This window comes from Podarcis vaucheri, assembly GCF_965113315.1.
Source record: "Podarcis vaucheri genome assembly, chromosome: 10".
In the NCBI taxonomy this organism is placed as follows: domain Eukaryota; kingdom Metazoa; phylum Chordata; class Lepidosauria; order Squamata; family Lacertidae; genus Podarcis; species Podarcis vaucheri.
The window spans coordinates 19,690,076-19,703,649 of NC_138748.1; the positions used below are offsets into that span (position 1 = coordinate 19,690,076).

Consider the following 13,574-nt stretch of genomic DNA (forward strand, 5'->3'; position numbering starts at 1 on the left):
CTATTCTGCAGAACATGCTTAGAAATCTAGAAACTGCAGAAGGTACTGTGTGTTGTTTAGTTAGCAATAACTATATCAGGTTCTTTCTTTGTCTTTCAGCAGGTATATTTTTCCCTGGGATGAGAAAAATAACTTCCCTAAGGCAGGGAATGTACATTTCTGCTTTTGTTTTCTTATGTGGGGCAGTGGTTTCTTAAAGATGGCGGTGTTATCTGATTTGGGATTAGCTTCTTTAAGATTACTGGGTGTGGTGGCACAAAGGCAAGGGACGAAGCTATGTCTGGCAAACCTCTGTTTACACTTGGTTTGCTGCATATTAAAATAAGGAATTTAAATATTTTGAACTCCTGTGGTGGCAAAGAAAACAGAAGTGAACAAACCAGTTTTCAGTAGAGAAAGGTACCTTCATGGCACAGGTGATACTTCTACACAAAATGCTGCCCACACTAGGTTTTCACGTGCCAATTCAGCTGACTTCCCTAGGAATGCTGCTTTGTTTTGTAAAGTAATTTTCAGAATTAATTTCCTTTAGTTTCTTAATCCAGCCAAATATTTAACTGACATCACACCCTTCAGATCAAAATCCATTAATGAGATACAAGGAAGGGGGAAAAATGAGGAAACTGGAAACTTTACATGCAAACAGACAAAAGCTTGTGAAATCCCAAAATCTCCCTATTTTTTTTATATATTGCATAAGGAAACTGCAAATATGGAACAGGATACAACTCCTGTCGGGTTAATTTAGCCGCTGTCACTTCCATCCTATTCAGACACTATGAGCAACTCTCCCCTAAAATAGCATCCATTGTATGCATTCATTGTGGGAACAGGGTATTTGATTTTAATATACTAGCATTTGAGAGGAAATCAATCTGTGTGTGCTTTTCCTGTGGTCAGAGCTTTTAAAGATCTCTAGATGAATCTGGCAGTCCAAATGACTTCTCTCATCCCTTTTCAGTGTTGTTGCAGCCTCCTGAATGCAACATACATTGGCCTCACAGAGTCATCAGTGGACACTGTCATTTAGCTGTCAAATATGGAGAACACTGAACAGGAACACTACATAACTGGAAATTACAGGTCTTTGGGGATCTGATCTCAACATAGACCAAACATCCCTTGGACACACTGACTCCTATGGGCATCGATGAAAGCATAAGCCAAGAAGTATATTGCAGGATTGATGCCTTACAGGAAGTAATCTAAATACTGGTCCCTTGCCCAACATTTAAAGTTGTTATTGATCTCCCTAGGAGTTCTGCTCATGGGTATAGGTCAGCAGATGGTTCAGCTCATTGTAATGCTGACTTTTTGTTGCTGTCTTGTTTCCTGCTGGATTTCCTACATTGCAACTGTTCTTGTCACAGGATATATGAATACTATGCAACTGTAATTAAAAGCAGCAACTGTCTATAGGGAGGGAGTTCTTGGTTTGCAGGCGGGTTTTGTTCTTGTTTTTATTATGTATTTTGTGGTTTTTTTATCTTGCATTTTTACTTTGTGAACTACCCTGTTTAATAATTTTTTAAAAAAACTATACTTCATTTCAACCTTACTTATCACCTCTGTAAACTAATACAATGGTACCTCGGGTTAAGTACTTAATTCATTCCAGAGGTCCGTTCTTAACCTGAAACTGTTCTTAACCTGAAGCACCACTTTACCTTATGGGGCCTCCTGCTGCTGCCGCGCCACCGGAGCTAATGGGGTCTCCCACCACTGCACGGTTTCTGTTCTCATCCTGAAGCAAAGTTCTTAACCTGAGGTACTATTTCTGGGTTAGCGGAGTCTGTAACCTGAAGCGTATGTAACCTGAGGTACCACTGTACATGAATGTGGCCTGAACCTACATATGTTTATCCAGGTCTCATTTAGTTCCCATCTTAACATACATAAATTTACAACCTAATGAGAGGGAGGAGAGTAAGAAGAGGCAGCCCAAGTGTCATGGGCAAGATGGCCAGGTTGCTCGCATACAACACCAATCTTGGCTCAACTGCACTGGCTGCCAATTCGTTCCTGGGCCCAAATCAAAGTGCTGGTTTTGACCTATAAAGCCTTAAACGGCCCAGGACCCCAATACCTCAAGGACTGCCTCACTCCATATGAAGAAGAAGAAGAAGAAGAAGAAGAAGAAGAAGAGTTTGGATTTGATATCCCGCCTTTCACTCCCTTTAAGGAGTCTCAAAGCGACTCACATTCTCCTTTCCCTTCCTCCCCCACAACAAACACTCTGTGAGGTGAGTGGGGCTGAGAGATTTCACAGAAGTGTGACTGGCCCAAAGTCACCCACAGCAGCTGCATGTGGAGGAGCGGAGACGCGAACCCGGTTCCCCAGATTATGAGTCTATCGCTCTTAACCACTACACTACACTGGCTCTCATATGAACCAATCCAGACACTACAGTCATAATCTGAGGCCCTTCTTCGTGCCCACAGGAGCTCCTGGGAGTGACAACATGAGAACAGGCCTTTTCTGCAGTGACTCCTCATTTGTGGAATGCCTTCCCCAGGGGGGTTCAGCTGACAAATTTGTTATACTCCTATAGGTGTCAGCATCGCCCTAGAGCCAGTGCACCAACTGGACTCTTGCACCTCAACCCCGACTGGGCTAGGCGAGCTGGGTAGCACCGCCAGAGACCTCCTTTCTCACAGGAACAGGTCACAGTGCTGTGGACTCACAGCTTAGAGCTGAGAGCACCGGATTCACTGTCTCAATAATACAGTCGTTGCGCAGCAGAGTTTTGCAGAGTCTTGCAGAGTATAAACCACTCGGAGAGCAGCTCTGTAGAGTATCTTCCTTTTATTCTATAACTACAACTATGATACAAAACTATATACAGAGCTGAATATTCTAAGCATAAATCAATGCTACACTGAGAGTCTGCAGCTGCTCTTAGCAGCAATCTAATCTCTAGGATCTCTAACACTCTCACTTTCTCCGATACACTGACTGACTGACTCTCACTCACACACACACTGATATGTTGCTGGGCAGAATAAGTAGATAGGCAGGACACGCCTCCTCCTCTCTGGAGAGTCAGCAGAGACCATCAGGAGATCATCAGGAGATTCTTGGGTATGGGAGGGGTGCCAGGCAAAAGCATTCCTCTTCAACCAGGCCTTGGGCTGATTAACATCCTATACCCTTTTGAATGTGATTGTGGGAGGGGAATTAATTGTTTTGTTTTGATGTTCTCATTGTGTATTTTTTTGCTGTGAACTGCCCTGAGATCTACAGGTAGGTGAAGGGCAGCATAATTTTTTGATGATGAAGAAGAAGAAGAAAAGGAAAAGGACATGGGTTGATTGCTCAGCTAGCAAAACTGGAATATAAAAATTTAATTTGGGTAACCCATTTAAAAACAGGTTGGAGCAAGGGGGTTTAGTAATGCAGAGTACAGTGGTACATCGGGTAAAGTACTTAATTCGTTCCAGAGGTCCGTACTTAACCTGAAACTGTTCTTAACCTGAAGCACCACTTTAGCTAATGGGGCCTCCTGCTGCCACCATGCCGCCGGAGCGCAATTTCTGTTCTCATCCTGAAGCAAAGTTCTTAATCTGAAGCACTATTTCTGGGTTAGCGGAGTCTGTAACCTGAAGCGTATGTAACCTGAGGTACCACTGTAGAAGGTACTACAAGTTCAACTTCTTGCTAATGCTAGCAAGCCACACATACCCTAAACTGCATTCTTTGATGCTTATAATTGTATCCAAATGGAGTAAGCATTGTCTTGCTACTTGCTCTTCTCAAAGTTTCCCTTTCACCATTTCACATTATTTTCCAATAGGAGGAAGATGGACCACTAAGAACAATGCTTAGTGTTGCCGTGAGACTCCTTTTTCCTGAATAAACTTTAAGATTTTAACTGATGCAAAAGACAGAGGGGGATTTGCCCTGCCGGACCTGAAACTTTATTATGAATCGGCAGCGTTTTGCTGGCTGAAACAATGGCTGCTTCTTGAAAATACAGACATTTTGGATCTGGAAGGGTATGACAATAGATATGGTTGGCATGCATATATATGGTATGACAAGGTAAAAATGCATAAAGGCTTTAAAAACCATATTGTTAGGAAAGCATTGTACAATGTTTGGATAAGATATAAGGATTTACTGGAAAGTAAAACTCCCAGGTGGTTATCATCAATGGAGGCTAAAGAGACAAAAAAACTTAATATGGAGTCCAAATGGCCTAAATATTGTGAAATTCTAGAACAAGATGGTGAAAGAGTTAAATTACAGAGTTATGACAAACTAAAGTCTAAAGTACGATATTGGTTGCATTACCTTCAGATAAACGAGGTATTTAAACAGGACAGGAAAATAGGTTTCCAGATGGAGAGGTCGAAACTAGAAACAGAATTGTTAGAACCCAATACTAAGAACTTGTCAAGAATGTATAATTTGCTGCTGAAGTGGAATACACAAGATGAAACAGCAAAATCAGCAATGATCAAATGGGCACAAGACATGGGTCATGACATTGTGTTTGATGATTGGGAACAGTTACGGAATATACGTATTAAGTTTACGGCTTGTAATGCTTTGAGAGAGAATATAATGAAAATGATCTATAGGTGGTACATGACCCCAGTTAAACTTGCAAAAATTTATCATCTGCCCAATAATAAATGTTGGAAATGTAATGAGACTGAAGGAACCTTCTACCACCTTTGGTGGACCTGCCCGAGGGTAAAGGCCTACTGGGAAATGATCTATAATGAAATTAAAAAGGTCCTTAAATGGACATTTTTGAAAAAACCAGAGGCCTTTCTCCTGGGCATGGTGGGCCAATTGGTGCCAAGGAAGGACAGAACATTTTTTATGTATGCTACTACAGCGGCAAGAATTCTTCTGGCAAAGCATTGGAAGACGCAGCAGCTACCCACTCTGGAAGAATGGCAAGCGAAGGTGATTGAGTATATGGGAATGGCAGAGATGACCGGCAGAATCCGCGATCAGGGGTGTGAGACAGTAGAAGAAGATTGGAAGAAATTCAAAAAATATCTTAAAAACTGTTGTAAGATTGACGATTGCTGAGATGTTATGGTGTTAAGAAATAGAGAATTGCAGCTGTAAATCATAACTTTAAGGAATATACTTTAAGAAATCATAACTTTAAGGAATATACTTTAAGGAATGTATAACGAAAATGAGTGAATTAATTGAATGGAGCGTTGCTGAGAAAGGGTAAACATAAGGATGCAGAAAAAGGGAGGTATGGGGAAGTCTGGGAAGCAAGGTGAATGAAAATAAGTTTAAGAAATTATACATGTTTACTTGTTTGTATGTTTTGTTTTGTTTTATTATTTGTTTTATTATATGTTTGGAAAATTAATTTAAATTATTTCAAAAAAAAATAGAGACTTGAAATCAAAAGGCAGCTTATAAATATTTTAAAGTGTATAAATATATACGTTATTTATGCAAAAAAAAAAAAAAAGAGAGACTCCTTTTTCCTTCCTGACAAGGATTTTGTGTCTTTTACAGGCAGTAACACAAGATGGCCACTAAATTGCAACTGAACTCCATTTTTTACATATTGAAAGTAGACAGGTATGAAGTTTACATAAGTGATATGAGTAGACTGCGGTTACAGGAAAGTGAGAACAATTCTCAGGCACACAATATTGTCAGTTCCCAGTTCTTTTTAGACACACTGACTGAACTCTAATGCCTTGAAGTGTTGGAGAGCTAATGCCTGCCACTGAGAAGAAATTTATGTTATGTGGAAGTAATTTCCTGGGAGAGCCTAGTGAGGTTTCTTGAAATCCTTCCTGAATGGTTGACCACTGCAATTAACAGCAGGAATTAGAGGCAGGTCACCTAACAAATTCAACCACCTTCATGATCCAGTGTAAGAAAGCTCCGTGAAGGAAAGAAACCACTGAGAGTAAGCAAGGAAAAACTTTTTTTTAAAAAAAAAAATGAAATAGTGAACTGTGGGACAGGATGTTACATTTGAACATAACCTCCAGAGTTTTAACAATAAATTTGCATCTCTTCCGGGAAACAGGGAAAGAGCAAACAAATATTAAAATTTGGTTAGAAGCAGGAACACAAAAGGCTTTCTTTGTTCTGTTGCTTACTTTTAAAAGTGCAGCAGGGGAGGTAGTAGACACACCAATTTATCAGTAACTGAGAACCTTGGAGGAATTACTTTAAATTTCTTGGCAAGTGTTGAATGTGACTATGTTAAGCCAGTTACCATTAGTAAGAAATGAACAGGTATGTTAGCCTGAGCACAGAGCAAACACTTCAGTATTTTTATCGAAGAGTGGGTTCAAACGTAGTGTTCCACACAAAAAGTTTGTCATGGAAATGACCAGACTCTGGACTTAAGTGGTCCCTGCGACCTGTGGTGTTCTTCAACCATTTAGAAACAATGACCTCAGCACTAGTAAATTCAAGAGATATGTAAGTAGTAAGTGGACAATTGCCAAGAAAGTCCAGCACAGTCACACTTGGCTTCCAAAGAGGAGTTTAAAAAAAGGAAGGGATTGGTAAAAAGGAAGTTGAATAGGAAAGTCAAGATGGTGAAATCTCCCCAGAATGATTGAGGGTGGGTATTCAAAACCACAATAATAGCAGCTTAACTGGAATGCAGACCAAGAGAGGTACCACCCAGGCCAAGAAGATACTGTACCAGCTATTAAGAAGCTAACAGAAGCAAGAAGACTTCCTTCAGAAAACGGAATACTTGCCCATATAAGGAGAGCACAAAAGGAATGCAAGCAGACAATAAGGGATTAAAAAAAAATTAAAATCATAAAAGCATTAAGAACAATACTTAAACATTATTTAAATACATTTGAAGCAGGAAACAGGCCGTGGAGGCAGAAAGACCTTGGAATGACAAGGGAGATGTGCTAAAGAAGGAAAAGGCAATTGCTGAATTAATCCTTTATTACAATTTCATTGATCTTTGAACCGGATTAACTTTCTTAAGAAAGGCGTATAAGGAACTGAGGTAAATAGCGGTGATAGGAAATTAAGGTGTGGGCCTGTCTGACAAACTAAAAACTAACACGTTACTGGGTCCAGATAGCATCCACTCAAGAGTTCTTACAAAACTCAGCTATGAAGTTGCTAATCTTTTAACATAATTCCACCAATGTCTTGGGTAAACAAATACATTTTACTTCATGACAGAAGCCCAGTATTGTGAGGGTTATCCTTGCGTCCAGGGGGAGGGAATTCCATCACGAGGGTGCCACTACAGAGAAGGCCCTGCAAACAGGGAAGACAAGAATGCACACACGTTCTGTCCTACTCTTAAGTCTTATATCTATCTGGTCTAGTTTTATTTCTTTTCCACTTTTCTAACTTTAAATCAATTTGAAGTTTTGTGCATCAACAAAGTACAATTTTGGGCAGATTGATTTATGTAAAAACTTATTTTACAGGCTACTGTAAATTTACCTGAGGTATTACTCCAAATGCTTTTCTCCACTGCTGCACAGAGACGGTGTTCCAGGAGACATCATCAATTTGAATATCTCCTTCTGTGGTCAAGAGTCTTAAAAAGGCAAAAAGCAGTGTACTTTTCCCTGAGCCAGTTCTTCCTAAAAGACCCACCTGCAATATTTATAAACATAAATTAATGAAGAAACCGCTCTCATAAATTAATCATTTGCGTGCTAGAAATTAACAGAAGAGCAGTTCAGAGAAGAATGTTTTGTGTTGAGATGGGCTTGAAACCATAAATATTAATGTAACAGCAGGAATGTGCACAGCTTCTGATGATATGGTAGAATCTGTCCTTATAACAAGAACACATTTTTGCCCTAGTTTTGCTACCTTCCCCTTGGCATCAAAATTGGGCAAACGTCCAGTCATATGAACCACAGTTCATTCATAGTTCATAGTTCAGACCAGTGCTATTTTACTAGATAAAGAAGAGCCGGAACTCACCATGAACACCTCCCTTTTTCTCTTATAATGGCAATGGTGCCGGAACTGAGTTCTGGTGAGTTCCAGCTGGGAAAAGAAAACCCCTGCTTCCAACCAAAACTGGAAACTCATTTATTTTATTTTATTATTATTTTTGAAACTCATTTCTGCAAATATTGTATGTTATTCTGGCACCAAAGTGCCAGCCAGGAGCTTTATCTATCTAAACGATGTTTCTAAATAAGTTATTGATTTCCAATAAAATCATTCTGCACTGGCTCCCGGTGGAGTACAGGGTCAGATTTAAGGTGCTGGTTTTGACCCTTAAAGCCCTTCACGGCCTAGGACCCTCGTACCTACGGGACCGCCTCTCCTGGTATGCCCCATGGAGGACTTTAAGGTCCAAAATTGCAACACCCTAGAGGTCCCGGGCCCTAAGGAAGTCAGATTAGCCTTATCCAGAGCCAGGGCCTTTTCAACACTGGCTCCAACCTGGTGGAACGGTCTGTCTCATGAGACCAGGGCCCTGCGGGATCTGATTTCTTTCTGCAGGGCCTGTAAGACAGAGTTGTTCCACCTGGCCTTTGGCTTAGAATCAGTTTGATTCCCTCCCCCTCTTTCTTTCTCCTTTCTCCTCCTGTGAAGAGGCTGCATCCTAATGTTTTAATGTTGTATTTTAATCTTGTTTTTTAAATTGTGTTTTAATCAACTTGTTTTTATCATTGGTTGTTAGCCACCCTGAGCCCGGTCTTGGCTGGGGAGGGCAGGGTATAAATAAAAATTACTATTATTATTATTATTATTATTATTATTATTATTATTATTATTATTCATAGTGTCATAGGAGAATATCCAGTAGGGGTGTCTCACTCAGACTTCTGTTTACAGAAACAGTCCCCTGTATGCCCCCAAATATGCTATAGAGGGTTGAGGGACAGCAGGGCGGAGGGCAGGCAAGAGAACCCCATTGTATCTGCAGGTGTGATGTTGTATCTCACCCACAATGTTTTCAATTTCAATTTGATATTGTGTAACTAGCACACTACCCTATATTTTTCTTTTCTATGTGCAAACCTATATTCATGAGCAAGGCTTCCCACCGGACAAGCAGCGAAACAAAGAGACAGTGAAAGCAGGTAAATGTACAGAAATAGGAAATAAAATTTATTTTCTGGATATTTTACCCATCCTCCATGTTTTTACAGCAAATTCTCATTAACTCTGCGCTCTTTCTATGCTCAGCATTTCTAGAAATTGTGGGTTCCTTTTTACAAATACCCAGCCAATGGGCTTTCCCTCTGTTCCTGCACAACTCACTGCATATTAAAATAATGTGAATAATTATTGTGAAATGTTCCTACATGATTTACTGCATATTAAAATAACTTGAATATTTATTGTGACGTGCTTCAGGTTAGTAATCAAGTATTACTTTTCTTTTAGGAATAGTGGTGGCACTTGCTTGACAGCGGATTAACTAAAATGAGTTTAATTGAAAAAATTCTTACCCTTTGTCCTGGACTTATTGAAAAGGAAATATTTTCGAGTATGGCCAGTCCTCCATCTATGTACTTGGCCGTGAGATTCTTCACTGTCATTTGCCCGCCAGATGGCCAGACAGTCTTTTCCTTTGCATGCCTATTCTCAATTATGAGGGTGCGTGAAAGCTCTCCATTTTTCAAAGACGGTGCAGTTTTGGATTCTTCTGTTGGCATATCAATAAACTTAAATACTCGGCTCACTGACCGCATCTGAAAACCAGACCAAGAACCACTGAAGTCATTTTTTGAAACATCTTTTTTTTTCCACGCATAGCTTGGCACAGAAGCAGACAAACTTCACCCTACTGAGTTTGATGTCAACAAATCAATCTTTTCTTTGTAGTGTATAAATTGTGAAGACAAAGTACTTGGTTCTCTGACACTTTTATATATATATATATATATATATATATATATATATATATTCCCTATTAATTGTATGTGATAGTGTTAAGATGAGCAGCGGTAGCCTGCTTCTGCCACAGTTAATTCTTTAGCAGGGCTATTCTTAAAAAGAGTTTCTGAAAGACAGTTATTAGTTTATCCTGACCTTTCAGCTCTTAGGACAACAATGGGACTTGTTCACCATGGGAAAGCAAACTTCATGATAAAGAATCTTTGTGCGTTAATGGTGGGAAAGTACTGCAAGTCTTTGTGGTTAACTGGTTGTTTTTCTGCTTGTGTAGCTGTCATGCAGTCAGACTTCGGAAAACACTGTTCCTAAGTCCTGATTGGCACTTTTGATTCATTTACTTTGGTCAGAAAGTTCAAAGAAAGGCCACTCAGTTATCCATATGCTGTTCATACTACTACTGAGTTGTTGCAAGCAAAAAGAATAAAAGAAAAACTTTATTCAAATAAATGAGCTGTGAATGGCTTGCTCATTAACTAGCACTAAACTGGTAAATGAAAAGATAGAATGTAGCTGGGACAAAACCAATCATGTGATGACTGAAATTGTGACTCTGAAGAAGGCAAGAAAGGGAAGAAGCCTTGTTCCCTTTCTATTAAAGAAAAAAAAGCTGATTTAATGAAGCTAGGGGAGTGGCAAGAAATAACTAATGTGAATCGGATTTAAAAGGGAAAGGAGTTCAAGAAAGTGTTTTGTTTCCCCCTGAAAGAGACACATCTGAAGTCACAGGGGAGAACAGTAAAGCCTCTCCTCCTCCCAGGAGTGGAGGAGTTATGGATGGAAGACGATTCCCGCATCATGCAGGGGGCGCTTCGCCCCCTGCTTCAACTCCAGGGCTGGCGCGTCACGCCTCTCCCCGGTTGCGCACCCAATAGGGAAGCTCGGCGGGGGCGTGGCTTGCTGCTCAAATGCAGCCGTGCCAGCCATCCCCACCATTGCACACACATTTTCTTCGAGTCACAGGGGAGAACAGTAACATTACTGCTGAAAAGAAAAGAAAGCTGAAGCTGAAGCAAGATCCATGTACATCCAATATCCAAACAGCAAAGGCATGATATAAAATATGACAAATAATAGCAGAAATGCATTTGCAAACACATTTCTAAAGTAAGCAATTAAAGTCACTGGTCTATCATGCAAAGCCAGTTTATTATGATAAGAATAAACTTCAGTAAGCCTCAGGCTTCTGTCAGAGTTGTCTCACTTACAGAATTATAAGGGAAAAGATAATCTAGTTTGTATATGTACCTTGGGAGAAAAGCGATGATAAACCTAGACAGCATCTTAAAAAGCAGACACACCACCTTGCCGACAAAGGTCCGTATAGTTAAAGCCATGGTTTTCCCAGTAGTGATGTATGGAAGTGAGAGATGGACCATAAAGAAGGCTGATTGCCGAAGAATTGATGCTTTTCAATTATGGTGCTGGAGGAGACTCTTGAGAGTCCCATGGACTGAAAAAAGATCAAACCTATCCATTCTGAAGGAAATGAGCCCTGAGTGCTCACTGGAAGGACAGATCCTCAAGCTGATGCTCCAATACACCTCATGAGAAGAGAAGACTCCCTGGAAAAGACCCTGATGCTGGGAAAGATGGAGGGCACAAGGAGAAGGGGACGAGAAGAGGACGAGATGGTTGGACAGTGTTCTTGAAGCTACTAACATGAGTTTGAACAAACTGTGGGAGGCAGTGGAGGACAGGCGCGCCTGGCGTGCTCTGGTCCATGGGGTCACGAAGAGTCAGACACGACTAAACAACAACAACAATATGTACCTTGGGAGACAGGAGTTTCTCATCTGTCTTGTATTTCTTGTGCTATACTCTGACGTGGTGTTTAGTGGAGTCCTGCTCTGCATATGTAACTCCTTGTGTGATGATGCAGAGGGGGGAAGCAATGTCCCAAAGCAAAAGTATGCACACCAAAACGGCCCTTAAAAACTGATGGAGAAAGGTCATTGATTTAGCAGAGGTCAGCTGAGACCAAGCGAGAGGAATGGGCAGCAGGGTTGAATGAGTGGTGTGTGTTTTTTAAATTGAGGGAATAATTATAACATTCAAAGTACAAAGACAATGTACACAACATATGTATATCTCTGTGGCATGAAAACATCTGCCTAGCTCCAAATCCTTTGCAACAAATTTTGCATCAACCGTTTTCCACTACAACGCTATATTTCCAGTTCATCAGCCTGACATTTTGTAATTGATGAGGAATCCAATATAGCCCACATATTATGCATTTTTTTTCTTTATTCTTGCTTGAAATTATGCAGCACTTTTAACAAATTCTTTGTAAGGACTAATCATCACACCTGAAAATATCATTTGAGCAATTAACTGCAGAGGCCCAGAGGATGTCCTATGTAAAAAAAGACATGCATAAGATTTTACAGGGCATTTAGATACTTCCTCATGAGCTCATGGAATTTGAAAGCAAAAATCCAAATGAAAATGTTCATGGGGGAAATAATTAACTTCTTTTTTTTCTCCCCTGAAGCTATGTAGATCTGTGAATGGCCAACACCATTAAATGAGATAGACAGCAACAGTGGAGTAATTTGATGACAAAGGCTGTAGCATATTATGCACTTCTAGTAGATTTTTCCTGAAATTAATATTTAGTGTTCTGTATTAATATTCAGTACCCTTCAGCCAATGTGATAGTCCTCTTTCTGAACACCATTTGAGTCTGCAATTTGAGAAGTCTCCCTGCTGGCATGCAATCTAGGAGTGCCAGAAGCAAGTAGCAATTGCAATGCCAGGGTGGCAATTTGAAAAACACAGAAAGGAAGAAAATGCTAATGTAACAGATGCTTGGAAAGGGGTGGTAGGTGGGGAGGAAAGTAACAGTGGAAAAAATGTTGTCATCAGAATTATTGGGGCAAAGCTATGAAATAGAACATATCATTATGCAATACAGATCTGCAAAATATGCAGCTGTAATGTTATAAAGATTTCTAAAGGAGATAAGTGGAAACATAAAATAAATAAACAGCAAGAGTGTTGGCTGAAGCCAAAATTATGAGGGCTGAACAATGGAAAGTGTGTACTAAACTGACAAAAAAAGAAGGGTTAAGTAAATGTTTGCCATAACAAAAAGAGCGAGAAAATAATGGAGAGCCATTGAAAGAGCTTGACAGCCCAAGATTGGGCCTCTAGAAGAACTATACCCAATGATAACTGAATTATGGGTGAATTATTAGCAAATATTTACAAGTACAAGCATATTTATAACTGTACACTCTACAGCCAAAGTAATACATTTTATGAACATGTAAAAATCAAAATGAAATCTCATTTTCAATTAATTCTCATGGTTCTTACCAGACTGTCTACATCTATACTTGAGTTCACGGCCCACTGCAAGGTTCCCATAATATTCATGGCTAGTGTAAGAATAATGCCAACTGTTCCTTCCCCGTTACCTGCAAGTACGAAGACACATTTTAAAAACCTGTATGTAGAGGGGCAGTTACATAAGTGATGCAATAATAGATCCATGCCCAAATACAAAAGGTGAGAAATTCACAGATTAGTACTGTAAGGAGGAACAAGCTAAGCCAAAATGCACTATAGTACAGTATGAGGCACTGATAAGGGATGGATGAACCAGTCTAAATTTGGTTCACAACAACTGCACATGCGACCAGTAGATAGATAGTCTGTTCCAGATCTCAGGAGGTTATTTTTTTTAAGTACAGTACAGTGATACCTTGGGCTA

At 40.0% G+C, this 13,574-nt stretch overlaps 1 protein-coding gene across 3 annotated transcripts in view; it reads right to left on the reverse strand.

The window, feature by feature from the left end:
- The window catches only part of CFTR (CF transmembrane conductance regulator), a 92,126-nt gene that overhangs the window by 16,766 nt on the left and 61,786 nt on the right, over positions 1-13,574 (reverse strand). For all 3 annotated transcript variants that reach the window (XM_082239465.1, XM_082239464.1, XM_082239466.1), the window contains 3 exons: positions 13,178-13,278; positions 9,409-9,651; positions 7,430-7,585 (listed from right to left, as the gene is read on the reverse strand). In XM_082239465.1, coding sequence (XP_082095591.1) covers positions 7,430-7,585; positions 9,409-9,651; positions 13,178-13,278 — 500 coding nt within the window. The remainder of the gene's footprint in view (positions 1-7,429; positions 7,586-9,408; positions 9,652-13,177; positions 13,279-13,574) is intronic.